This window comes from Plecotus auritus (genome assembly GCF_963455305.1).
Source record: "Plecotus auritus genome assembly, chromosome: 9".
In the NCBI taxonomy this organism is placed as follows: Eukaryota; Metazoa; Chordata; class Mammalia; order Chiroptera; family Vespertilionidae; genus Plecotus; species Plecotus auritus.
In genome coordinates, this window is record NC_137783.1 from 307,711 (window position 1) to 335,000 (window position 27,290).

The window sequence follows — 27,290 nt, forward strand, 5'->3', positions numbered from 1 at the left end:
GTAGCTCCTCGTTTCCTGTGTTTTATGGGCCGTTTTCTCACGTTGTCTTTAATGTTTGCAATTAAAGGCAGGAGCGTTGCTTTTCGAGGAGAACGAGGCAATGATGAATCGCCTATCGAAATGATTAAAGTCTCTCATCTGAAGTGAGTATCAGCCCAAACACGTCTGTGGTGTCACTGCAGTGGAATCTCAGGGAAGCGCTGTCCTCTCTCAGAGTGAGAACGTGCTGCTGTCCATAGGGGAGCTCTTCGTGTTAGCAGTGCTGACAGGCAGCCATAGCAAAGGGGATAATTGGATCACAAAATTAATTGGCTGTCTCTCTCTTTTTAAATATATTTTTATTTATTTCAGAGAGGAAGGGAGAGAGAGATAGAAACATCAGTGATGAGAGAGAATCATTGATTGGCTGCCTCCTGCATGCCCGCTACTGGGGATCGAGCCTGCAACCCAGGCATGTGCCCTTAGACTGGAATGGAACCTGGGTCCCTTCAGCCTGCAGGCTCAGGCTCTGTCCACTGAGCCAGACCAGCTAAGACAAGTTGCTGTCTCTTTCTCCACTTCTACGGAGATGAGGGGCTTGTGTGGATCGTAGTTCATCAGGTTGGTAAAACCAGCAGCCCCGCTTTGTTCTGCTGCAGATTGACATAAATCCTGCCAGCCGCTAAGAAGAGGCAGTTCGTTAGATGATAAAATTCTCTTGTACTTCCGCCTCATTGTGGCTTATTAAGTGAAAGAACTCACTTGCTTCATTTGTAATTTATACCCATTTTACCTCCAGGACATTCCTGAGTTTTTTGTTCCAAGGGGAATATACAGCAGGATTATCTACACTAATAAAAGAGAAAGATGCAAATTGTACCTTTGCGATGCCCACCAGCCAATCAGGAGTGAGTATGCAAATTAACCCAACAAAGATGGCGAGTTAATTTGCATACACAGGCACCAAGTGGCCAGGGGCGGGATGCTTGCATTGTAACCATGGCGACGACACAGGCGTTCCACACCACCGTGGCCACTCCTCACCGCCTCAGCTGCTCCGGGCCTCTGGGCAGTGTGGGAAGGCAGAAAGGCGGCTCCGGGCCAGAGTGGAACGGCAGCCCCGGCCAGAGCGAGGGCTGTGCCGGCAGCCAGGGGAACGAAGGCCCATTCTTGCACTAATCTTCGTGCATCGGCCTCTAGTTAACAATAAAGACTAAATGAAAACTGAAAGATCAAAGACAGAAGTAGTAAACTCTCTAAAATAGTTTTCGAAATTACTGTACCTTTTCTGTGATCTTTGCATTTCCATGTAAAATATAGAATCAGTTTGTCTGTTTAACCAGAAAAGCTTTAGATTGGGGTGGCGTTGAACCCATAGATCCTGTGGGAAGAATTGTCATCTACGTTTTGTGATGCATGAACGAGGTGTATCTCTCTACTTACTGAGGTTTCCTTTAATGTCGGTAATCAGTAAACCACCTTGCCATTCCGGAATGAACTCCACTGGGACATGATGTGTTACTGGATGTAACTGGCTAATATTTCAGTAAATTCTGGTTTGATTTGCTAATATTTTATCAGAGATTTTTGCATCTATGTTCATGAAGGGTATTGGCCTGGCTCTGGAGTGAGGGAGGATTGACCTGTGGCTGCTTTGGGAAGGATTCGCTCCTCTTTTTCTGCATGAGTTTGTGTGGAATTGATAATTTCTTCCTTAATTAGGAAATTCACCAGGGAAGAGCTCTGTATCCATGAAGGAAACTGAATATAATTTATATATACAGGGTGAGGCAAAGGTAGGTTTACAGTTGTTCATATGGGAAGTCCCATATAATAAAGAGCTAATATGCTAATTAGACAGAACAGCAGAAGGACCGTCTGGATGACCTTCCGGGCGAAGCCAGGGCTGCGAGGGCCGAACCCCTGGCACGAAGTTCATGCATCGGGCCTCTAGTAATATAATCCTATCTAGTAAAAGAGTAATATGCAAATTGACCATCACTCCAACACCCAATATGGCTGCCCCCATGTGGTCAAAGGTGGCTGCCCCCATGTGGACACAAGATGGCCACCACAAGATGGCCTGCAGGGGAGGGCAGTTGGGAGGGACCAGGCCTGCAAGGGAGGGCAGTTGGGGGGGACCAGGCCTACAGGGGAGGGCAGTTGTAGGGGACCAGGCCTGTAGGGGAGGGCAGTTGGGGGTGACCAGGCCTGTAGGGGAGGGCAGTTAGGGGTGACCAGGCCTGCAGGGGAGGGCAGTTAGGGGCAAACAGGCTGGCAGGGGAGCAGTTAGGTATCAATCAGGCTGGCAGGGGAGTGGTTCGGCGGTGATCAGGCTGGCAGGCAGAAGCAGTTAGGGGCAATCAGGAAGGCAGGCAGGCGAGTGGTTGGGAGCCAGCAGTCCTGGATTGTGAGAGAGTGCAGATTGGAGAGGGTGCAGGCTGGGCTGAGGGACACACCCCCCCCCCCCCCCGTGCATAAATTTTGTGCACCGGGCCTCTAGTAATTAATAATACAAGAATAAGCTGTTTCAGGTATGCACAACTGTAAACCTACTTTTGCTTACCCCTTTGTATAATTTCTTTTTCCCCAAGGAACTTTGGTAGTTGCTGTATTTCAAGTAATCTATTTCATTGACATGGTTGAATTTATAGATATTAACTTGTTCATCATATTCTCTTATTCTTTAATGTCTGTGATCTGAGTGATGTCTGTTTCATTCCTGATATCAGTAAATCGTGTCGATCAATTTCATTATCTTTTCAAAGAAACTCCTTTGGTTTCTTTTTTTCCGTGGTTTTCTATTTTCTATTTCATTGACTGCCATGGTTACCTTTTCTTTTTCTTCTGCTTACTTTGGGTTTAATACATCCTTCTTTTTAAGGTTGAACCTTAGATGATTGAACTAGTAAGGTCTTTCTTTAAAGTAAGCATTTAATGCTGTAATAAGCACCATTTTTCCTGTACCCTACAATTATTTTGATATGATTATTCTTCATTTTAATTTATTTTATAATACTTTCACATTTCCATGGGATAATTATAGATACATTGTTTAATTTCAAAATGTCTGGAGGTTTTCCAGGTGTTTTTCTCTTAACTTCTAGTTCCCGTTAGGGTCAGAGAGCATATTATTCTACCTCAGTCCTTTTAAATTTCCTGTCATTGTCCCATGGCCCAGAATATGCTGCACCGTAGTGAATGTGCCATGTGCACCTGAAAAGGCCGTCTGTTCTGTGTTGATGAGAATATTCCGTCCATGTCGGTTCAGGGTGGGTTACGGTTCTTACTGACTTTCTGTCTGCTTTTCTATCTGTTACTAAGAGACAGATGAGTGTTGAAGTTTTGAACTTGGGGGTTTATTTCTCCTTTGAAGATCTAAACTTCTTTGAGTATTTTATTTTTAATTTTGGGGGATGGCAAAGGTGGGAATTTACTGAAGACCGTGTACAGACTCCCACGTGGGGAGGGGACAGAGTCCCTAAACTTACTAAGCATTTCAAAGCTCTGGTATTAGGCACATCCATATTTGGTCTGTCCTGTCTCACAGTTTTGATTCATTGACTTTTTTATCGTTGTGACATGTCCTCTTTGTGTTGTTAATTCTCTGATCAGAAGTAGTTCGGAGTTGTCTGCCCGAGGTAGCCACGCCAGCTCTCTCTTCATCAGTGTTCACAGGGTTTAACTTTTCTAACCTTTCCCTTGTATGTAAGGCTGGTTTCTTAGGGACAGCATGTAGTCGGGGCTTGTTTTTCTCTTTGCTCTGACAATGATTTATATTTAATGTAGTTAAAGTGGCTTATGTTTAAGGTGACCATTTTGCCAGTTGTTTTTTTTCATTTTAAATGAATTAATGTAGTTTTTATTTATTAGGCTTAATTTCTACTATGCAAAATATCAGTTGTTATAATCCACATAAACACAATCAATTCTTTGGAGGGGGGTTCGCAATAATTTTTAAAAATGTAAAGGCGTTCCGAGACTAAGAAGTTTGGAAATGGCTCATTTGAACTGTTTGGGCTCAGATCTCTGCTGTGGCTGTCAGTCTTGACGCCACGCGTGCCTGCTGAAGTCATAAACCTAACACGGCGGATCGCGTTATCCCCGACGTGAAAGCCTCCAGCGACCCCCGTAACTTCCGCACACCCAGCGTGGCACGGGGGGTGCGTTAGTCTGCTGTAATTGCGATCCCGAGTTCACATTTCAGTCTTCTTTCTCGTGCTGATTGTCCCAGAAACGCTGCTCTTCGTAGCTGCTTCCCCCAGACACCCCGCGTGCTTTCTAGGGTTTGCCGTTTGTCATATTTGTAACTCTGCCTGGAAGGCTGTTTTCTTATTGTCAGAATACACTCTTTCTTAACGATCTTTCTAGCATCTACCAGACTCTGTCTTTGGTTAGGCATTTACATACAGGCCTCAGATGCCTTTATAATCAGCAGGGAGCACTGCACCGTACAGTCCACTGAGGTGGTACAATTCTCTCCCTTTTCCTCCTCGCAGCATTCCGCGAGGCAGGTGAGCCAGAACAGGGTTTGTCTGAAGCCACAGAATTATCGAGTGGCAGACATGGTCCTGAGCAGGTGAACCCGAGGCCTCGGATGCACTGAGCACAGGGACCTTCCCGCCGTCACACGTCCGCAGTGTCAGAGGATAGAGACTCGACGTAACCCCCACCTAACCTTTACCATCGCCCGCACCGTCCACTCGGAGGCAGGGGTGTTCTCGGCGTGTGTGAGAGCACTGCCCGGGAGGGGTGGACTCCTGCCGTTCCTGATCTTGCTTCTGTGCTGGCTCCTGGCCCGGCGCGGCTCGGTGGCTCCCTGAGGTCTTCTTGGAGCCTTCCCTCCATGGCTGTTACCATGAGGGCGAAATGTTAGTGTAAATTGTCTGTTCAGGATGTGTCAGCTGAGTTTTTTGATTTACTGAACTTTTTACTTGTACTACGTATGTGAAAATTTTGCAAAGAGGCACTTATTTAGTAATTTTGTTTCTTTTAGGCAGTATCTGGCAGTTGTATTCAAAGACAAACCGCTGGAGTTATGGGATGTTAGGACTTGTACCATTCTTAGAGAAATGTCCAAAAACTTCCCCGGGATAACCGCTTTGGTAAGTTGTACCTTAGGAACAAAATCGTTTGTTTAGGGATGTGTATGTGTGGGGAATAGTTTTCTTAGCTTGAGTTGAAATCGTTATTGCCATGTATTTTCTTGTAAAAATGTGCGTCCAAAGAAGATGATCTAAATAAACGAAGACAGCTCTTATTCTTGGAAGTGTTAAGCTAATACTACATTAGTACGATTCCAATTCAGATTTTATTCCGATGTTTGAGGAACAGGATGGATAGCACCGTGCTACTTATGTAAGTCACCAATGCGTGCACAATAACTACATGCTAATCCCATGGAATAAAAGCCTAATATACTAAGTGTCTGGGTGTCTGGTTGGCCATTCAACCAATCAAAGCGTAATATGCTAATAACTAGGGGCCCAGTGCACACATTTGTACACCTTGAAAGGAACTGTGGGCCACGAGGCTGCAGTGGGCACAGGGCGGGTCTCGGCCCATCCTTCGTGCCTCTGCCCAGCCCCTCCTGCTGCGCTCCCAGCCCCCTGTCTGCCGGCAGCCCTGCTCACCCACGTGCTGACGGTGCAGAGTGATTGGGGCTGGTGCCAGCAGCGGGTGCAAGCGGGGCCGGCACCGTCAGCAGGTGTGAGCAGTGGCTCCGGTGCCAGCTGTGAGTGTGAGCAGGGCCAGCGCCGGCCGTGGGTGTGAGAGGCGGCTGCCAGCCCCAATCACCCCTTAGGAGCAGGGGAAGGTGAAGAAGCCCTGAGGGGCGATCGGGGCCGGCACCCACCGCTCACACCTGCTGACGGTGCCACGTGATCAGGGTCGGCACCAGGCGCCGGCAGCAGGGCGAGCACCGGGTGAGACAGCGGCGCACGGGAACAGAGAATTTTCAGTAACCACCAGAGGCTCGCCCCAATGACAGCAACTGTGCCCTGCCTTGGTCTGGCGCCTCCGCTCACCTGCTCCACCATCCCGCTGCGGCCAATACCCACCCTGTTTCATGCTCTGCTACCTGCTGCCAGCGCCCGCATGTTCTGTGCACACCCCCTGGTGGTCAGCGCACGTCATAGCAACCGGTTGTTTATTTTTCCACCGTTCGGTCTATTTGCATATTAACCTTTTATTATCTAGGACTAAAGGCCCGGTGCATGAATATTCATGCACTGAGGGGGCGTCCCTCAGCCCAGCCTGCACCCTCTCGCAATCCGGGACCCCTCGGGGGATGTTGGAGAGCCGGTTTTGGCCCGATCCTGCAGGCCAGGCCGAGGGACCCCACTGGTGCACGAATTCGCGCAGTGGGCCTCTAGTTTATACCTATGAGACGATATTAGACTAAATGCACATAAAAGAAGCAATAAATAAAGTGAGAGGTTGGAGGTGGACCTGCGGGTGATAATGCAGTGAGCAGAGAACACTGTCATCTCTCCCTGGCACCAAGGCTGTGGGGTGGAGGGTGCGCCTGGGAGATACACCATTGAATTTATTATTTCCAGTTCACAAAAAGATAGTATCAAAGGGTTAGGCTTTTTAGAAGTTTGCCATTAAATTCTTCTACCTTAAGCTCTAATTAAAGATGAGAGGTAGCAAGGGGTAGAGGTAGATTGTGAAAATCGTCTGCCGTAAGCTGTAATGAAAATGCATTCCTTCAGCCTTTCTGTAAATAGATGAGTCCCAGGAACAACTGTCCACTCGGGCAGCAATAGTAAGTGACGCTTGTTAATTATAATCAATAATAAATGACGCTGGCACCGCCAGGAGCCCGCTGCTCTGGAGGGACACTGAGCACGTGCCGGTGTCTCTCACTTCACAGGAGTGGTCCCCGTCTCACAACCTGAAGAGCCTGAGGAAGAAGCAGCTGGCCACCCGTGAGGCCATGGCTCGCCAGACCGTGGTCTCCGACGCCGAGCTGAGCATCGCCGAGTCGTCCGTGATCAGGTGTGTGTGCCCTTGCCCGCCACTGCCGTCTGTGATGCCCGGGTCACGGGGGAGCTTGGCAAGTCCCCCCGAGGCTCTCCAGAGGCACGGCGCCCACTGCTTTGGACGTGCCTTGTTGGGTGTTCGTCCCCACCCAGCTTCCTGAGTCACGTCGCTGCCGCACCACTCAACGCAGTCAGTGCCTTCGTCATGTCCGTTCGTGAAGTGACCATTCTGTCCCGTACACGTCCGCTTCTGACAGTAAAACAAGCGTCGCCTTGAACATGCAGAGGTTATGTTGTCATTTATGTGCACCAGAGAAAACATGCAGAATTCTGCACATATTACCGTTCTCACCCATCCCACCCGTTCTCCAAATAAGACCGCCCCAGGGAATGCCGAGTCAGGGAGGCCCCCCACTGCAGAGAGCTCTGCAGCAGGGGCGGCGAGGAGGGGTCTCCTGTGTGGATGGAGGCCGCCCCTCCACGCGGTGCACGTCCTCCTGGGGGGACTGCTGGGGAGTGGCTTGTGTTTTCCTGTTGTTAGCGTCAGCTTTTAAAAAACGGTTTTGGACACCCCCCTCCCCCCCCCCCCCCCCCCCGTTAATGCATCTGTATTTTGAATGAGTCAGTTAGTCAAGGTGTCACTCTAAGGAGAGGAAATATTTTTACCTCGTTTCACCCCAAAGCTTGCTGCAGGAGGCGGAGAGTAAGTCTGAGCTCAGTCAGAACATCTCGGCCCGGGAGCACTTCGTGTTCACTGACGGCGACGGCCAGGTCTACCACTTCACCGTCGAGGGGAGCTCCGTGAAGGACAGCGCTCGGATCCCGCCCGACGTGAGTCCAGCCTCGAGCGCTGTCCACTGAGCGTTCTTGTCAGAGATGGGGTTGGTTGGTACCCAGTGAAGCCATTCCTAAGCTGGAAAGCTGCTTCAGGAAAATGGGATGTAACCAGTTCAGTATCTAAGGAGACATTACCGTTGAGTGGACTTGTTCACACTGCCATAGCGTTGCAGCTGTGGTCCAATACGTCCATGTGCTGCTTCCCTAGAGAACTAAACGTGTGGGTTTTTATATTGCTCTGTAGAAGCAAGTACAAGGTGCTTTTTAATAAAGAAGTAATTGAGCAGTCATATTATTTAATAGCTAATGTGTGTGGACCCTTTACTGTGTGGTAGACATTATTCCAAGGCCTTGACCTGTATACTTTTATTAATACTAATGGGAACTCCTAAGTTTCATGACTTGCCCTTTTTATTGATGATAAAGTTTAAGACAGAAAGATTAAGTGAACATGCCCAAATCACGCCACAATTACGGGGTCAAGTTGGGGTTCAAGCCCAGGCTCCTCGGCTCCCATCCCACAGCCTCGGGGTCTGTGCTGCCGCTGCAGGTCCCCCCACCTCGAGGGCCCGGTCGTGTCTGTCTGACCTCGCTGCCTCTGCACGTGCCTGCTTTGCACGGCTCTCTGGGTCCCCGTGTGCAGGTGCCTCTGCGGGGTGCAGTCTCTTCACCCCACTTTCCCGGAGCCACAGGCTGGGTCCTCTGCCTCCGTAGAAAAATCGCTGCCCAGTTGTTGTAGAACTGCTTTGGCTTCCCCTGGAGATAGATGTGTTTCTCTTGTGCAGAGAGAGAGAGGTTGGAGACCAGAGCTCTCTGGTCAGGGTTTCCTTCCTTCTCTCTCGTTTATCTTTCCTTTTCTCTCCTTTCAGATAGTTCTTTCTCAGGGACATCCCTTCCCTATAGAGCAGGTTCAGATAACTTAATATCCATCAAGTTGAAATCTGGTTTTTCACTGTTGAAAGTGATAGGCTAGTGATTTGATTGCATGCCTAATAAAGCTAACCATTTATAAGTACTATTAAAATATTAGTTTATCACGGTTATTAAGTAAAAACGTGGTTCTGTGGGACAGCTTGTGAGGAGAGTTTATGTGTACTTGTTGCTGTTCTTTTCTAGGGAAGCATGGGCAGTATCACCTGCATCGCTTGGAAAGGGGATATGTTGGTCCTTGGAGATATGGATGGAAATTTAAATTTTTGGGATTTGAAAGGCAGAGTATCCAGGTACGAGCTAAGAATGCATTCTTGTTATCTGGTTTTTTAAAAAGTAACCTCTTGATATGAGTCTCCTGTCACTGAGCTTGGGAGGAAGGCCCTGGGCCGAGCCCACCTCTGGGTCGTTCATCCCCGCAGGCGGTCCATACAGAGGGGCGGGGACATTATTCCAGCTGCCGGGAAGGGGCAGACCCTTCTGTCAGCTCGCCCCGTCCCAGGAGGTGAAGTGGCTCTCCCATCACAGACCTTGTCCAAAGCAGAAACGGAAAGAGACGTCGGACCCAGTTCCCATGCCCATCTCTCCTGCACACTGTGCTCTGTTTGTGTCCTCAGAGGGGTCCCGACCCACCGCAGTTGGGTGAGGAAGATCCGTTTTGCCCCGGGGAAAGGGAACCAGAAGTTAGTTGCCATGTACAACGACGGAGCTGAGGTGTGGGACACCAAGGAGGTAGGCCCAGCGCGGGCGCCGCGGAGGGAGCCGCCCCGCTTCAGAGGTGAAACCGCGTGGGCTGTCAGACTCAGAGCAGCTCCCTCCTTCTGACGGTTTCCTTTCAGTGTTTCTGTTCCAAAGGGGACGGCTCAGCGGACGTTAGATGTTAGCTCTGCCTTTGGGGCCTTTAAAGTGCAGCCTGCCTGTGGGCGGCAGACAGATGCCAGCGTGCTCGGTTTGACCTGGCCCCGGGCCTTTGCTGAGGCGCCATCTTTCTGTGGCTGTGATCAGAAGATGAGCAACCCCTGCTCTTCCTGAAAGTGACAGCCACTTCACTCTTGAAGGTGCAGATGGTGAGCAGCTTAAGGAGCGGAAGGAACGTGACCTTCCGGGTACTGGACGTGGACTGGTGCACGTCAGACAAAGTGATCCTGGCGTCCGACGACGGGTGCCTCCGCGTCCTGGAGATGTCCATGAAGTCCACGAGCGTCCGGGTGGACGAGCAGGAGCTCACTGGTAGGAACGCTGTGAAGGGAGCTTTATCCCGTGCAGGTGCTCCCTTGCGGGGGAGAGCGGCTTCTGCTCCCTCAGTCCCTGCTTCCCGAGGTCTGAATGGAAGGGGTTGAAGCTGGGGTGCTGCTACGCGGAGATGCTGGGCTCTCGTAACTGCAGATGTCAGTCATTCCCCAGCTCCAGTTTCCCACGTGTCCTCTCTGACCCTTTCCTGGGTGCTTTTTCAAAGGACGAGAGGCGTTTGCATTCATGAAAAGGGCCGACTCGGGATTGAGGGGAGCTCATCAGAGGGCACAGCTCGGGGGGCGGGCTGCTGCTTCCCGGTGTCGAGCCTCATGTCCTGGCAACCCTCTGTCGTTGGGAAGTCACTCTGGAAAGTGTTCTGAGTGTTAATGAATTTCGATGCCTATCTTACGACTCTTTAAAAATGAAAACATGTGAGATCAAAAGCAAAGTGGGAGGTCTGTCCTGCAGCCTCGGAGACGAGAGACAGGACAAGCCAGTGCAGGCAGGGCCCTGACGAGCCCCGGGTCTCTGAAAAGAAGACGGCTCTCGGGACGGGAGGGTCGCAGAGGACTTCTGAGTGTGAACTGCATTTTAGGTGATTTCATTGGATCAATAGTAAAACTGTCGGTTGTGGAAAAAAGTAGTATGAGAAATACTCTTGACCACTTTCCAACTTCGAAATTGAAAAGTCCACATAAAATATTTTATCTGTGACTTAATTTATACTTAACTACGTAGAATGAAGTGTTCCACAGCAGTGCTGTCCAATAGAAATACAAAATTTAAATTTCCCGGTACCACATTGAAAAAGAAACAGATGAAGTTGATTTAAATAAGAACTGTATTGAAGCCAGTATATACAAAATTATATCGTTGTAACATAAAATCATTATTAAAAATTACTAATGAGATAGTTTACATTTTTCAGTACTTGGTCTGCAGACTGCAGTGTGTTTTCATGGGGAGCGTATCTCAGGTCAGAGGCAGGCTCCCCGCTGAAACGCGTGTTAGTTGTATGTGATTTTATAAAACGTGCAGCTCCGAGCGTAGTGCTGTAGCCAGGTTCTCCCCAATATTCCTAGATGACGGGTCGGGTGTTAAATTTTAAGTGTAAATTAATTAAAATTAAATGAGACGAGAGTTCACCTGCTTCCCTGGGGGACCGTGTTCCCGGTGCTCAGGAGGCTGGGACTGGACGGCGCACGTGGGCTGCGTCGCTCAGGGAGGCAGCACGGGTGTGGATTCCTGTTGTGGCTGTGGGTGCACCTGTCTGCGGGATGCGGGAGGGGCAGCGGGTCCCGGGGGACTGTCTCCAGGCGGGAGTGGGGGTGCGGCCTGTAGGGAGTCAGAGTCCAGATGTTGGGGTTGGAGTGCTGGATCTCCTGTTGGTTTGCACAGGAACTCGTTGAAAACAGGCAGATTGTCGGTGTGTCCTAAGTAAGCCAACCACTGCGTGTCGGGATTCCAGGGCCCCGAGTCCGGGAAGATGGGGCTTTTGTTCAAGGGCCCTTCTCAGTGAGGCCTGAGCACACACTGGGCCCCAGTGGCCTGGCCCTGCAGCCGGCAGCTCTGGGCGAGGGCCACGCTGGCCGAATGGTCTCAGAAAAGCAGCCGTCGAATGGGAAGATGGCCCGGGTGATGTGGTTGCTAGGGTGGTCAGGTGGTGAGCGGCATGGCCCCTGCTGAGTTGTTGCATTGGGTCTCGCGCTCGCTCAGGTGGGATAGTTATCCCGCACCACGCAGGACTCCGGGTCTTTGAAAGAAACATTTCAGTTTGAGAAAGAATCTCTCCACTTGTGTGTCTAAGTGGTGATTATGTCGGCCACACTCTCTCACCTGCCACCATACTCTGTAAACTGTCTGTAGCTGAAGCTTCATCCTATCTAATGAAAGCCTAATATGCTAAGTGTCCGGTCGTCCATCCAACCAATCAAAGCGTAATATGCTAATGATATGCTAAGGCTGCTCAACCACTCGCTATGACATGCACTGACCACCAGGGGCAGAGCTCCAACCAGTAGCTTAGCTTGCTGCTGGGGTCCGGCCGATCGGAACTGAGCAAGATGGGCCGGACGCACCCTGGATCCCTCCCGCGGTCCCTCCCCAGCTGGCCAACCTCCCGCCTCCTTCCCCGGCCCTGATCGTGCTCCGGTGGGGTCCCTCAGCCTGGCCTGCGCCCTCTCGCAATCCAGGACCCCTCGGGGGATGTCGGAGAGCCGGTTTCGGCCCGATCCTGCAGGCCAGGCCGAGGGACCCCACTGGTGCACGACTCGGCGCACCGGGCCTCTCGTAGTCGTGTAACAATCGTGTTTTCTTAAACCAGCTTTTTGTGTGTCTGTGTCCAGAGCCTGTGTGGTGCCCGTATCTCCTTGTCCCGAGAGCCTCCCTCGCCTTGAAGGCTTTCCTGCTGCACCAGCCGTGGAGCGGACAGTACTCGTTGGATATTTCTCATGTGTGAGTGTCTGCACTTCCGTTTTCCTTGGTCGTGCCCTTGGGGGCGAAGGACGTCCGTGAAAGTCCGCGGTGGCTGCACTGCAGGACCTGAGCGGGCTGGACCCTCCACCACACGGAGCGAGCCGCCAGCCTGCTCGTCCCGGCCCTCGGTCTCCCCGAGGCTGTGCCGTGTGGCCCCTCACAGTCTGAGCAGGCACCATGAGGGTGGGGCCGGCCGGCGGAGGCCAAGAGGAATGGGGGGCAGACTTCAATCTTCTTAAAAGCACGAGGAATGGGCCTACATGGTTTCATACATTTCAAACCGGCCTCACTGTGAAAAGGTATCCACGGAAGGATCGTTAGCGGTTGTGTGTAAACCTACACGTGTTCCTGCACTAGAGCCGAGGGGGGGCAAGGCGGGCATTCTGTCCAGGGGAAGGAACACCTGATGCACCCACGGGCCTGCTCTCAGGAGTGTCTCCCGGGAAGGAGCGCCCTCTGGTGGAGTGCCCTCTGGAGCACACTCCGCTCGTCATGGCTGAACTTGTTATTAACATGATCTCAGCCTGGTGGGTTTGGCGCCCACCGGTAAGGCTTCTGGTTTCTTTAGAGTCAGAGGGGCTCTCTTTACCCGTTGCCTCGTTTTGACGCAGTGAGGCAGAAGCCGACACCAAAGGTGGTGGGTGGCTCCCTGAGAACAGTGCTGCTGTTTTGGTCTGCAGCCAGGTTTTAACCAAGGACTGCAAAGGTGGTCTCTCTAATTACCACAGCTTTTTCTCTGGTGAACAAATAAATGGTTGTAAGTGAAGAAATAATGAACTCATTCAAAATCTCTTCTGTGCAGTGATTATCCAGAAAATGAAGAAATAAAGAGCCTCCTTCAAGAGCAGTTGAATTCGTTGTCCAAGTAAGCACTCCAGTTACGTTCGATGAGAAGATGAGAAGGAAACAGACTGTACGTCAGGCTGTTTACAATTAGGACAAGTTGCAGCGCAGGAAACACGCGTGGCCGGGAGACATGTCTCCCCCAGGGGTTTGTGTCCCTGGACCTGGTGGTTGGGAAGGGACGCTGACCTGTCTCAGCACGTCCCGGGGGCCGGGGCCCTGGTCTCCTGTCTGGGCCGGGGCAGAGCTGGGGGCGAGCGTCCCCTGGCTCAGGCTGCATCCTCCACACACCCGCGAGCTCGTGCGAGAACAGGCGGTCTGTGTGCCCACTTCCTGCTCCCACAGCGGGCTCTCCGTCCAGGGCCGGGCGCAGTCCTGGCGAGGAAGTCGGTGCCGTAAGCCCAGAGCAGGTGGAATTATGTAGGAATGATGCTGCAAAGGAAGTGGAAGCACGGTCCAGAGGCGTTCTTGGTAACACCTAACACGTTTATGCCATCTGGAGTCTGTTACACTTAATTATAACAGTTAATAGTTCGCCATAATAGAGTGCTTTATTGAGGTCAAATGCCAAATAATTACCTTTTTGTTTTCTCTAGTCAGAGGTTAACATTTGTGTTTGAAGGGAAAAGGATAGGTTTAAAGAGCATCTCTCCTCTATGGATATGTGTTTGGCTGTCTTAGAAATACCGGTTTATAGAAACACCAGCCCTTCTTCCTTAAATACGCTACATCGGGCAGTTTCAGAAGCAAATGCTGAATGCGCTCCTCCGGCACGCGCTGCTGCTGGCGGCTAGAGGGTTGTCTGATCGGCGCAACATCCCCGTCCCTGTACCTGGGCCGCTGTTCCCTTTTTCAAAACTGAGTCCAAGTGTCGCAAGAAGGTCGGCCACCGTCAGAGCCTCAGCCCTGTGCGACGGACCTCTGCAGGCCAGACACACGCTCGAGGCTCCAGAAGTGTCTGTGAGGCCAGGGACACGGCAGAGGAGCTTCTATAAGTTCTAGACTCCGCCTCGGAGTGGGATTTCCATTCCTGGGCCTGATGATTGATCCCCTTTCTTTATTGTCCAATGAAACGTTTTCTCTGCCTTTGGTTTCGTCTGCAGTGACATAAAGAAACTCCTGCTCGATCCAGAATTCACTCTTCTGCAAAGATGCCTGCTGGTTTCAAGGTAACACTTTCCGGAGAATTCTGTGGCGAGGCTGGCCCAGCGGGCTGAGTGTTGTCCTGGCACCAAGGGGGGGTGGTTGATTCCCAGTCAGGGCACGAGCCGGGCTGTGGGCTGACCCCCCGAGGGGCTGGCAGGATGTTCTCTCTCTTCAATGTTTCTTTCTCCCTCTCCCTTCCTCTCGAAGGTCAATCTTTAAAAAATCCATGTATTTAAAAAAAAAAAAAGAGTTCTGTATAAGAGACATAATTGGTTAACTCATTTCTTATATGGATTTTTAGTTAAGACCAAACTCTCTTAGATTAGAAAAGTATATTGTAGTTTATCCTTTAAAAATATAACAATTTTTAAAGTAGTAACACAAATAGAAAAAACATTACATTTAGACGTGAGATCTAAGCCTTACCTGTTGAAAAGACTCCCTCCTCAGACAGCTTCGTGCAGTACCAGCTCTAAAGGGCATGTACTTCAGTGTACCGATGGGCTGCGTTAGAGCCGATCACCGGGACCGTCACCGTTCAGTGGAGTGGTCCCTGTGAAACAGACGTTCCCTCCACTCCCCGAGGACAGGCTGACGCTGTCTCCGACCTCGTGTAGGGGTGAACCCCGAGGGGCCGCCTCTGTGGGGTGCTGTGGCTCCGAGGAGAAGGCGCTGGTGGCACTCTGGGCATACGGCCCGGGCTTCTAGGTGGCACTGCCCTGGGCACAGAGCGGGGGGTCCGGGGCTGAAGGGGCCCTCCACGGCCAGGCCCCTGTATGTTGGAGCGGGCACACACCCCCCCCCCCCCGCCCCCGGGTCACGAGGCAGCACCGAGCACGGGGTCAGGTGCTCCGAGAGCCGTCCCGGCGTCGCCGGTGGTTCGTTGGACGCTGGGCTTTGCCTCCGCAGGCTGTTCGGCGATGAGTCGGAGCTGCACTTCTGGACCGTGGCCGCCCACTACCTGCCCAGCTCGGCCCACAAGCCGGCCGGCACCCCCGCTGCACAGGAAGCGGCCCCTCGGGACAGAGCGAGCGGTCCGCTGGACATGTGCTATGACGTGCTCTGTGAACACGCCTACTTCCAGGTGGGCAGTGCACACAGGGAACCCTGAACGCTCACCCGGGTACGCCGTGTCTCCGCGTCTCCTCAGCTTGGGAAGCGGGAACCAAGTTAAACCCGCAAAACAGAGTGAGCCCGCGCCCACGTTTGCCTAAAGGGCGGACCCAGGCCTTGAAACGTTTGTGAATGTGTCTAGGTTTTTAATACACATTGATATTTATTAGCCGTCTTTTTTTTCTTTGCCTAAGAATTAGGTTTATTCTCTCCCTTTTATTATTTTCTATACATAACAAACATTTCTTTCTCTTGGTGTGAATGTGCTTTCTGTATACGAAAGGGCAGCTCCCTGACCTTTAACCTGAGGTGCACTCAGCGCTCACTGGGCGTCCAGCCCTCCCAGGTGCTGTCTGAGTGGCAGCCCGTGCGGGCGACAGGCTCGCCGGCTCCTGTCCCAGTCCTTCCGTAAAGTCGGTAATGACTCAGAAGTCAGCGGCGTCAGTAAAAACCAAGTTACTAGGTGTAGTAAAATTTAAATAATTCCAGTCTTTCAATCCAGGTTCAATCCTCCTCTCCCCTCTCCAGAAATTTCAGCTGGAAAGGGTTAATCTGCAGGAGGTGAAACGGTCAACTTACGATCACACGCGCAAGTGCACGGACCAGCTTCTGCTCTTGGGACAAGTACGTCAGTTTGGACAGCTTTTCGTGCTCATGGCGTTGCTGGTTGATGGGTATTTCAGAGCATCGCCCTCCCTCCCTCTCTCTCTGTCTCTCTGTCTCTTCCTCTCTCTCTCCCTCTCTCTCTCCCTCCCTCTCCCTCTCTCTCTGTCTCTCTTTCTCTGTCGCTTCCTCTCTTTCTCTCTCTCTCTCCCTCCCTCTCCCTCTCTCTCTGTCTCTGTCTGTCTGTCTCTCTCTCTCTCTCTGTCTCTTCCTCTCCCTCCCCCCTCTCTTTCTCTCTCTCTCTCTCTTCCTCTCTCTCTGTCTCTTCCTCTCTCTCTCTCTCTCTCTCTCTCTCTCTCTCTCTGTCTCTTCCCTTCTCTCTCTCTCTCTCCCTGTCTCTTCCCCTCTCTCTCTTTCTCTCTGTCTCTTTTCCTCTCTCTCTCTCTCTCTCTCTCTCTCTCTCTCTCTCTCTGTCTCTTGCTCTTTCTCGGTCACTTCCTCTCTCTCTGTCTTTGTCTCTCTCTTTCTCTCTGTCTCTTTTCCTCTCTCTCTCTCTCTCTCTCTCTCTCTCTCTCTCTCTCAACATAGCATTTCTCTGAAAGTATAAGTATAAATGTGGGCTTTCTCTCAAAGTAAGACCAGCGAATCTTCTAAGACAGTGAAACTATGGTCACCCAGCTTGTGACTTTGGCCTCATGGGGCTGCATGAGGCCTCGGTGTGTAGTGTTGGGGGCTGAGCCGAGGGGCACTGCTGTAGACCAGGCGGGTCACGCTGCCCCGAGGAGCGGGGAACACGCTCAGTGTCCGTCTCGTAGCCTGAGCGTCGAAGTTGTTGGGAAGGGAAGCCCTCCTGCGGCCGTGAGCGCCCGTGCCCAGGGATGAGCCGGGGGGGGGGGGGGGCGGTTGGAGGAGGGTCGTTGGAGGAGCCGTGTCCCTGCCAGACAGACAGGGCCGTGCAGCTGCTGCTGGAGACGAGCGCGGACAACCAGCACTACTACTGCGACGCGCTGAAGGCCTGCCTGGTCACCACCGCCCCCTCCTCCGGCCCCGCCCAGAGCACCATCAAGCTGGTGGCCACCAACATGATCGCCAGCGGCAAGCTGGCAGGTAAGCGAGCCGGGCCTGTCCACCAGGGCCCGGGAAGTCCGCCGCTCCCAGCCAAGGATGAGGTCGTGGGGACGTTTCTGCCTTCCTTATGGGTGCTGGAGAAGCAGAGGGTTATTGCTGGCTCTTGGGGAGATAGCTCTAATTCAACTGCCTGGGCCAGAGCGCTTCCTAGGAGTGAAAGGGGCACTGGAAATAAATGCCAAGACAGCGGGCACCCGTCGGACACCTGGGCCAATCGGACTGCCTGCTGAAAGCTGGCGCGGGGCTGGCTTGTGCTTCCTGCCTGGTCACTTGAGTGGCAGCATCGTAGAGCGTGAGCCAGGGGCCTCCGGCAGGTGGATGGCGAGGCCAGGTGGAGTCAGGCAGGATCTGACGGTCAGCGGCTGACGGGGCGCGGGGCTCATGGGACTGCCTGGGCTCTTCCAGAGGGGGTGCAGCTGCTCTGCCTGATTGACAAGGCCGCGGACGCCTGCCGCTACCTGCAGACCTACGGGGAGTGGAGCCGGGCCGCCTGGCTCGCAAAGGTAGGGGCTCCTGGGGTGCCCTGAGCACGTGGGCAGGAACCTTAATCTTGAACCTTATACTCGAGGTGTAGAAGCAGTTTTGGCTGCAGAGCGGCTGCGCAAATATTTTCTAATACCTCAGCCTCCTGCTCTTTTGAGCACAGACTGCATTGCTTCTTATTGGAAAATGCAGTCCCACCGGCAGCCTGGAGCGAGAGCCGTGCCGCCTCTGCCTGCTGGTGGTGAGCCAGCTGCGGCCGTGGTGCTGGCCCTCACGCCCTGCAGGCCGGCCCTGTCCCTCCCACGTGTGGTCAGCAGCGGCGTCAGGGCGTTGCCATGGAGCCACGCCCAGCCTTGGTCTCTCAGGAGCCGTGTCCTGATCGGTACCTGTGTCTGTGCACATGTCTCTCTCACACGGCATCTCTCCAGGTCCGGCTGAGCTCGGAAGAGTGTGCCGACGTTTTGAAGCGGTGGGTAGACCACCTTTGCTCTCCCCAAGTCAACCAGAAGTCCAAGGCCCTCCTGGTCCTCCTCTCCCTGGGCTGCTTCTCCAGCGTCGCCGAGATGCTGCACAGGTACCGGGATGCTCCCGGGCTGGGCCCCAGTGCTGCTTCCGGCACTGCCCACGCCCTTGGGGCTCCTCAGCGGTGGGGGCGGGGGGGGGGACTCAGTGCCTGGGGTGAGGGGAGAGGCTTGCATTCCAGATTGATTAAACACCCTAAAAGGAGGGGGATGGTCCATTGTTTAGTCATTACTTTTTTTTTTTTTTAAAGAATAGTTTATTAATTTTTTTAGGGAGAGAGAGAGACACATTAATGATGACAGAGAATCATGGATCGGCTGCCTCCTGCACGTCCCCTACTGGGGACCGAGTCGGCAGCCTGGGCATGAGCCCTGACCAGGAATTGAACCGTGACCTCCTGGTTCATAGGTTGAGGCTCAACCACTGAGCAACACCAGCCAGGGCCACGTTCATTTTTATTTGTTTATAATCCTTCACCCAAGGATATTTGTCCATCGATTTTTAGAGAGAGTTGAAGAGAGAGAGACATCGATGTGAGAGAAACATTGATTGGTTGCCCCCTACACGCGCCCTGGTCAGGGCCTGGGCCGGGGAGGAGCCTGCAACCAAGGTACGTGCCCTTGACTGGAATCGAACGCAGGACCCTTTGGCTTATAGGCTGACACTCTATCCACTGAGCCACACCAGCCGGGGCAGGGCCGTGTTTATTAACCCTTTGTTTGCTCTGGGAGCTATGCTCTGTTCCTGCCCGTGTCCTGGTCAGACCTGCAGGTGCCTCTTGGAGAATGCGGGGAAGTCTTTAGAGACGTGGGCACATTCAGCTTTGAGCCGAGCACCTGAGGGGAAGGCCAGGGAGCAGTGGGGAGGGGACAGCGTGGTGAGTGGGAGGGTCGCCCTGAGAGTCTCGAGGAGAGTTGCCCATGACTCATGATGGGACATGTCACGTGTTGAAAAGGACGGAGGTAGGGGAGGTGATACGGGGAGAGGTGATGTGTTACACCTGGACAGCGGCGCAGGCACGCTGGCCCGTCTCCGAAGGTTTAGGGGGCTCGGCTGCTCCTCCCTTCTTCAGGGTTAGGAGAAGGGGGCTCGGGGGAGGGCTGAGTGGGCCCTCCTCTCCTCGGAAGCCGGGCTGAGGAAGGCGCCGGGGAGGCTGGTGCAGCGCCTGGGTTCCCTCGGACGTTCTACCCGAGGCCGTGCGTGACCCGCCTGACCTGTGTGTTCTGTTGAGCAGCATGAGGTACTTCGATCGCGCCGCCTTGTTTGTGGAGGCGTGTGTCCAGCACGGGGCCCTGGAGGTCGGCCAGGACACACATATCCTTTCCGGTGGCGATGCTGAGGAGGAAGCGGTGGACGAGTGGGTTTAGAACCCCTCGGCGCGCTGCCTGGGCAGGGGCTGCATTACCTCGAGAGACCCTGTCCTGATCCCCGAGCCGAGGGGACGTGAGGGGAGACGGGGGAGGGGTGGTGGCCTTGCTCTGCAGCTCCGGGAGCAGGAAGCCCGTCGTGAGGGGTCTCGGGCTCTGTACGACCGCGTCTGAGCTTTAAGGAAGGTAAAGGGTCCTTTGGGGAAGGCGAGGAGCCTGCTCCTTCAATACGGCGCTGTTTCAGAACACGGCCCTCCCGGGAGCGAGTCTGCGTGTTTCTCTGGAAAACGTTTCCGGGAGTAATGGGGGGAGCCCTGTTACCCGCAGTGTGGACGCGCTCCCGCCCTGGGCCACGCGGGCGGCCCTGTCCCTGCAGCAGGGAACACGCCGCCTCGGGTCAGCGGAGCCACGGTTCTCCTTGGGCGAGAACAGGCCCCGCGGGTGCTGGGCGGGGCCGTCACAGGTGGGACCGCCTTCACCACGCCAGGAGTGGCCTCAGTGCCTCTGTGCCTGCGGCTGGAGCCGGTCCTCCTCACTGGGGAGCTGGGGTGGGGGGCGGGAGGGCAGGCCTGCCGCCTTCAGCTCCTTGACTGCGGCTCACAGAGACTCGTCTCCGCCGTGTACGCAGACTACGCCCGGAGCTTGAAGAGCCTCGGCTTTAGACAGGGAGCAGTTCTTTTCGCTTCAAAAGCTGGAGCCGCCGGCAGAGATTTACTGAATGAGCTGGAATCCCCCAAACAGGAACCGGCTGAAGACTGACGGGTTAACAGGCGCCAGGAAGCCTGGCCTCGCAAGCCAGGTGAGGCGGGCGTCGGTCGGGCCGTGGTCACCGTCACGGTCACAGCCCAGACGGATGGACGCTCTGCTCCAGGTCCCCGAGCTCTCACCAGCTCCCAGCCCCTGTGCACAGCTGCGTCTCAGAAGCGCCAGAGCGCTCCGATTTTGAGAGCGCACCGTTTTATACTTTTGGAGAGAGAGCTTTAAGAGTCCCTGGAAAGACTTAATTTTTTTAAACTTAAAATTCAAGCAACTGAATTACTTTTCCCCTCAGTTACATTTAGAGATGTTCGGAGAACCTGTAGTGAGTTTGTGAGACCTGTTCTCAGGTCTGTGTGTGCCTGTGTGTATGTTCGGCTGTTCAAGGTACAGGCAACGGAGCGAAGCAGTGCTGGGCCGAGGTCACCAAAGCTCCCCGTGCCTCACCTGGAGCACAAGTGCACCCAGTCCCCGCAGGGGCTGCATCGTGGGCTTCAGCCCCGAGCCCGCGGGGGATTGCACCCTGTACGTGTGGTCCACCACCGGGGGTCTTCGATACTGGAACGTTAACTCCTGTGACGCATATGGAAGCCGCCTTTTTGAAATCTGTGCTTTAATTTTGTCTTTGTGCTCTTAACATGAGATGTGACTATTGCAAATGATTGCTGAGAATTTAATGTCCATAATGTACAGAAATGAGAAATAAACAGGAAGTCCTGGCCAGGCCTCTGTGTTCTCTGTGCCTGAGGCAGGTGCTGGGCTGGCTCGGGGGTCCGGCCGGCCGCCCACCCTCCGAACCCAAAGTCCCAGGCTTGGTCCGAGCGTGCGGCTCGGAGCAGGACCGAGCGCCTGGACCCGGAGCCTCTGCTCTGTGTCCCCCGAGCGGGTTGGGCGTGGGGCTCCCAGAGGTGAGGAGGAGGTCGCACTCCCGAGGTTTCCTCCCAGGCCCAGGCCCACCTGCAGACAGGGTTTCGGTGGAACGCTAGCCGCTGCCTGTCTCCTCCGCTGAGGAACTGCAGCCATGAAGGGCCGTCCGGGCGTGCTGTTCCCGGGGCTGCGCTGGGGCTGACGTCGAGCACCGAGTGACCCCTCAGGCTCCGCTGATCCACTTCAGGTGCAACTGCACGTCTACCGTCTCTCCCTCCCCCCACCCCGACCCACAGCCAGGGCAGGAACCAGCCGCCAGCGGCTCGCTCGGTCTGCAGGGGACGTGCTTGGTGCCCAGGGAACGGTTGCCAAGTGGGTGAGTGAGGCAGTGAGCTCAGGTCAGCACTGTCTGGAAAGATCCAACCTCTGCGCCGTGACACCTGCGCGGACTGTCTCGCCCCCGTCCGAGACCCAGGGAGGCTCTGTCTCCCCGAGTGGCGCCCGCGTGGCCCAGGTCAGAAGACTTTGCACTGTTCCCGCAGCAGCTCCCACCCGCCCGCTGTGCGCCTGGGCGGCGACGTTCTCCGGCCCAGACCTGCCGCGTAGAAGGAGAGCGAGGGGCTCCCGCCCCGCTCCTGCGTTCTCCCGTCGTGCCGTCCTGTTTCAGTGGTAGCTGCGCGGGATGGCCAGGTCCCGTCCTGTTTCAGTTGTAGCTGCGCGGGATGGCCAGGTCCCGTCCTGTTTCAGTGGTAGCTGCGCGGGATGGCCAGGTCCCGTCCTGTTTCAGTTGTAGCTGCGCGGGATGGCCAGGTCCCGTCCTGTTTCAGTTGTAGCTGCGCGGGATGGCCAGGTCCCGTCCTGTTTCAGTTGTAGCTGCGCGGGATGGCCAGGTCCCATCCTGTTTCAGTGGTAGCTGCGCGGGATGGCCAGGTCCACGCTGCTTCTCCCGACGCTGCTTCTCCGGACCCTCCCCTGGAGCAGGGGACTCCCTGGGGACTGAACCGCCGGGCGGAGCCCGCCCGCCTTCCTCCCTCGAGGGCCCCGTGGGGCGGAGAAGCGGCCTGTCAGCCAGTTCCCGGACGTGCGGGTGCTGCCCTTCCCCGCGCCTTCCTTGCAGACCCATTATCCGGAGACTGGCTGTGTGGCCTGGAGGAAACGCCTGCCCATTCCGAGCCTCGGGTTCCCCGCCCGTGGGTAAGAGACCCTTCCAGCGTGCCTCTGCCTCGCTGCCCGCTGCCCCGCCGCGCTCCGGCCTGCGCCGGGCAGCAGGGGGCAGCAGAGACAGGGACATGAGGTGGTGGCCTCGCTGCAGCCCTGAAGCTCCCTTTGTCTGAACAGCTGTCTGGCGGCTTAGAAGGGGGGGACAGAATCGATGCCCATATCCCACGTGGCCTTACAGCCCTCTGCACGCGGCTGCTGAGGCCGTGGCCCCAGGCGGGGATGCGCAGGCCTGTCCGCCCGACCCCGGGAGCTTCCAGCCCTAGGAGGGGACCGGCCAGCAGGCCTGAGGACGTGCTTCCTCCCGGGCTGGGGCCCTGGAAGAGGCCCAGGGCCATGGGTGTGGGAGGGGCATGAGCGTTTTGGGTTGGTCCCTCCATGTGCAGCTGGGAAAGGGGGTTCCCTATACATGTTTGACCCAGGGCCCCCAACATCTCTTCAGAGACAAGCTGTGCCTCTGCCGCTGTCTCCCCAGCCCTGGAAGGTGTGCAGAGGCCCAGGATCTGCGTGCCAGACGGAGACCTGGGCCTGGGAGTCTCGGTGCCCAGAGACTGCAGAGCCGGGACGGCCTCCTCGGGCCTGGCGGGGGCTGCGGGCAGGTGGGAGGCCACTGTTGGACTGAGGCTTTCTGGAGCCTCAAACCTCAGAGGCTGGCAGGACGGCAGCACCAGGACTGAGCAGACTGCCTGGAGAGGGGGCTGTGGCAGACGCAGCTGGAGGGGGAAGGCTGCCTGGGCAGGCCCGGAGCCTCAGGACCAACCACAGCAGCCTGGGGGGTGGGGGGCTATGCAGGTGCAGCTTTCTGGGCCCCCCTCCTGAATCAGTGGAGCTGGGGGTCTACATTTTAACAAGGCCCCAAAGAACCGAATTCACACACAGCAAAAGAGGAACTCGGAAGCCTGTTTGTATCCAGTCAACAGACGTCCGCAGAGCACCCCTCCCTGCCCGCGCCTCAGATTCTTGTCCCTCCCCAGGCACCTTCCCGCCTTCCTCGGGCCTTTCCCCAAACGCTGCCCCCAGGCCCTCTCCACGCATCCCCTCGGGTGCCCTTCCAGGCCTCCACCCCGGCGCACAGCTCGTCTGCGTATAGTTGACTCGCTGCTGTGTCCCTTGGCGCCCCCTGCAAGGCCGGGGCCCGGCGTGTGGAGGTCACCCCGTGTCGCTGCACGGGAGAGGCCAGTGCGTGTTTGTGGGGTGACGGGTGAGGCCACGTCTCCTAACGGACAATGGGCGGGCGTGTTGGAGAAAGGACATTTAAGATGAGGGAAGGTGTAGGTGGCGGGAGACCCTAAGCCAGGAGGCCCAGCGTGGCCGCTGCCAGCCCCTCAAGGGACGCTCACCCGTGGGCAGCAGAGAGGGAGCGGCCAGGAGAGCTCACAGCGGGCGTCCCTGGTGGGGGGTCGGGGCCCAGCTTCCGGGGCTGGGTCTGTGCCGGTAGGAGGCCCGCCCGGCTCAGGGCGGTGCCAGGAACCCTTCCCAGAACCTGCTTGCGGGGACTTGCTCTCTGGCACGCCGCGAGCTGGGTGCTGGCTGCCTTGTGAGGAGATTAAGCTTTCTTTTAAAAAGACGGGAAGACCCAGCAAAGGCCTGATGGGGCTGACCCCAGGCGGCGGAGCGGTAACTGATGGGCACCGAGTTTGTCTGATTAATCTTCTTGTCAACAGCGTTGTTCCTGCCGGTGCCAGCTCTGACTTCACCCCGCAAGCCTGCCTCGCTGGTTCCTACCCAACCACCCAGGGCACCCCTGGCCCAGCCCTGCGCTCCCCGGCCACCCCAAAACGCGGCCTGTGGTGCTGGAACCGGGGTGGGCGCAGGTGCCATCCCTGCGGGCCTAGGAGTGACCCCGGGTCCCAGGGGGATGGACGGTGGGTGGAGGCTGGAAGGACCCAGATGCTGAGCTGCAGCTGCAGGTTCAGCTGCGGGAGGTTCTGCTCCCCTGGCCGAGGGCTGTTGTCAGCGGGGTTGCCCCAAGTGGCAACATTGCAGATTGCAGCGCCTTCAGGACCCAGGCAGGCACAGAAATGAGTCTGTTGTCTGGGGTTAGGATTGGGGGGATGGGGCGCAGACTGGGGTCCTCAGCAGGCGAGTCAAGCCTTCAGACGGGGTGGGTTTACGGGCTGAACGGGGCCCCCTGGTGGCCATTGCCTGCCTCTGCACCAGGCTCCTCAGCGGTGCGGACCCCAGACTGTCCCTCCTGGCTCAGGCACACCTGCTTCTCTATCATTTATTGTCCACTCACCTCCGGCCTCCGAACCCAGGGTCTGCGGACAGAGGCTGGGGCCCCGCGATGTGGCTGGGGAGGCGGGAACCTGCTTATTCGCACTAACCTCTTCAGGGGTCCTCAAACTTTTTAAACGGGGGGCCAGTTCACTGACCCTCAGACTGTGGGAGGGCCGGACTATAGTTTAAAAAAAAACTATGAACAAATTCCTATGCGCACTGCGGGCCCGGGACGGGGCGGGACGTGTCGGCTGCTCAGCAGGACAGGCGGCGGCACCCGGCGGGCCGGATCCATGTCCTCGGCGGGCCGCAGGTGGCCCGCGGGCCCTAGTTTGAGGACGCCTGGAACGTTTTCGATTGTGGTCACGCATCGCAGTGCAGGGACTGCCACCAGCAGGGGGCGCAGCTGTCATGGTGTCACAGGGCGTTGGTGCAGTTGCTGGAAGTCGCCCCATCCCTGTCTGCAGGCTGCGGTGAGTGTGCAGCTCTGCGGTGAGTGTGCGGGTCTGCGGTGAGTGTGCAGCTCTGCGGTGAGTGTGCGGGTCTGCGGTGAGTGCGGGTCTGCGGTGAGTGTGCAGCTCTGCGGTGAGTGTGCAGCTCTGCGGTGAGTGTGCGGGTCTGCGGTGAGTGTGCGGGTCTGCGGTGAGTGTGGGTCTGCGGTGAGTGTGCGGGTCTGCGGTGAGTGTGGGTCTGCGGTGAGTGTGCGGGTCTGCGGTGAGTGTGGGTCTGCGGTGAGTGCGGGTCTGCGGTGAGTGCGGGTCTGCGGTGAGTGTGCAGCTCTGCGGTGAGTGTGCAGCTCTGCGGTGAGTGTGCGGGGCTGCGGTGAGTGTGCGGGGCTGCGGTGAGTGTGCGGGGCTGCGGTGAGTGTGGGTCTGCGGTGAGTGCGGGTCTGCGGAGAGTGTGGGTCTGCGGTGAGTGTGCGGGTCTGCGGTGAGTGCGGGGCTGCGGTGAGTGTGCGGGGCTGCGGTGAGTGTGCGGGGCTGCGGTGAGTGCGGGTCCCGGGCCGGGACCTCACAGGTAGAGGACAGTCTGACGGCTGTTTCAGGGCAGCCTGAGCGCTCACTGCGGGTTCACATTCCGGGCGGCGCAGCTCCTGACGCCCTGGGTGCTGCCGCGCCCCTCGGACCTCAGCGCCCACCTCGTCCTGGCACACAGTAGGTGCTCGTTACGTCTTTGCCGCCCGAGAACGAGAACGAGTGAATGAGCCATGACACGGGGCCCAGCGGCAGAGCCTTCGTGCGGCCCGGCCCTTAGGCCAAGTCCCGTCGCTGCGGGTGAAACAGCATGTCCCCCGGAGGAGGCGGGGGGGGGGGGGGGGCCCTTCGCAGGTGTGCCCTTTTCTGCGGGACAAACCCGCGGCCCCGCCGGGAGAGGGCGCCTTGCTCCCTCTGTGAGTGCGGGGCCCCGCCTGCCCTTCCTTTCTCTGCTGCAGCCACAGGGCCGCCCGCGCCCTGGCTGAGCCCAGGGGGTTCCCAAAGGGACCCTAGTTCTCCCGCGGCCGCCACCCAGCTCCCCAACGTGGAGGTCGGAGCCCTCGGCTGGGCTGCGCGGCCCGGCCACGCGATGGCGCTGCGCCCCTGGCTGCGTGCGGAGCCTGCGCGCCTCTCCCGCCTCTCCCGCCTCTCCCGCAGCGCGCCCCGCTGAGGTTCCCCAGCCGGGGGTCCTTCACCCTCCGTCACCCATCAACTCCTCGGGCCTGGAAATGGCCCCCAGGTCCGGAGGCGTGGGCCCTGGAGGAGCGAGAGGAGCCGGGGTCCCCACGTCAGCCTGGGGGTGGTGTGGGGAGGCGGGGGGCGGGGAGGGGGGTGACGCCCCCGGAGCCGGGCTGTGAGAGCCTCCAACTCGCTGTGCGCACCCCGTGTTCTCAGAGGCGGGCCCGCGCCCAGGCCCGGGGCCTGTCCCGAGACCCAGATGGACCTGGATGCCGGTCCCATGCTGCCTTCCGCCCCGTTTTCTCTTTTGCAGAAGCGGACGGGGACCCCGGCCATTGCGGAGGGCGAAGGAGCGGAGGCTGGGAAAGGCTGGCCGCGCCCTGAGCGCCCTGGGCCCGCATCGTCCTCCCTGCTGACCCCACGGGCGGGCCTGTCAGCATCCGCGAAGGAGGGGCCGCCGCCCCGATGGCTGCGGAACTGGAGGCGCCGCTCGCTCAGCTTGTGCCTCGGCTGGCGCATCCCCCCGCCCCCCCGCCCCCCGGCCCTTATCTTTGCTCCTGAGCACGCTGCGCACGTGGGCAGAGACAGGGCGCTGCAGGCCCAGGAGGGGGACGGGGGCCCTCATGCGCCAAGGCCCCGTTTTCTAGAGAGAATTCCAGAAGATAACGTGACAGGGTGGTTAGCGTTCATCCCAAACCCTCGATAACGGAGAGGCCCCCTCTTGGGAGAGCGAGGGGCTGCGCTGGGACCCAGGGGGTTGGGGAACGGGTGAGGCCAGCCATGGCTGTGCTGGATGGTCCTGGTCCCCCTCCCACCGCCTTGCAGGGTCCCTGATTCTGCCCCTCCCGCCTGTCCCTGTGTGCGCGCTGGCCCTCTGCGTCAGCCAGGCCTGGGGGCGGGGGCGGGGGGGGGGGTCCTGATTAGGAGACCCC

General features: G+C 56.5%; 1 protein-coding gene across 3 annotated transcripts in view; it reads left to right on the plus strand.

Annotated features, from left to right (window-relative positions):
- Nucleotides 1–21,120, plus strand: part of WDR11 (WD repeat domain 11) — a 44,786-nt gene extending 23,666 nt beyond the window's left edge. Inside the window, exons 13-30 of one of the 3 annotated variants that reach the window (XM_080640493.1) lie at nt 68–143; nt 4,976–5,084; nt 6,857–6,981; nt 7,649–7,796; nt 8,919–9,025; nt 9,350–9,464; nt 9,791–9,962; nt 12,311–12,419; nt 13,243–13,305; nt 14,387–14,452; nt 15,339–15,513; nt 16,071–16,166; nt 17,087–17,252; nt 17,679–17,776; nt 18,185–18,330; nt 19,513–19,589; nt 20,244–20,444; nt 20,789–21,120. In XM_080640493.1, coding sequence (XP_080496619.1) covers nt 68–143; nt 4,976–5,084; nt 6,857–6,981; nt 7,649–7,796; nt 8,919–9,025; nt 9,350–9,464; nt 9,791–9,962; nt 12,311–12,419; nt 13,243–13,305; nt 14,387–14,452; nt 15,339–15,513; nt 16,071–16,166; nt 17,087–17,252; nt 17,679–17,776; nt 18,185–18,330; nt 19,513–19,589; nt 20,244–20,404 — 2,009 coding nt within the window. In that variant the 3' untranslated portion in view covers nt 20,405–20,444; nt 20,789–21,120. Of the gene's footprint in view, nt 1–67; nt 144–4,975; nt 5,085–6,856; nt 6,982–7,648; nt 7,797–8,918; nt 9,026–9,349; nt 9,465–9,790; nt 9,963–12,310; nt 12,420–13,242; nt 13,306–14,386; nt 14,453–15,338; nt 15,514–16,070; nt 16,167–17,086; nt 17,253–17,678; nt 17,777–18,184; nt 18,331–19,512; nt 19,590–20,243 lie in introns of those variants that run through there. The other 2 variants (XM_080640492.1, XR_013958998.1) reach the window with 2 other exon arrangements.
- Nucleotides 21,121–27,290: the final 6,170 nt, after the last annotated feature.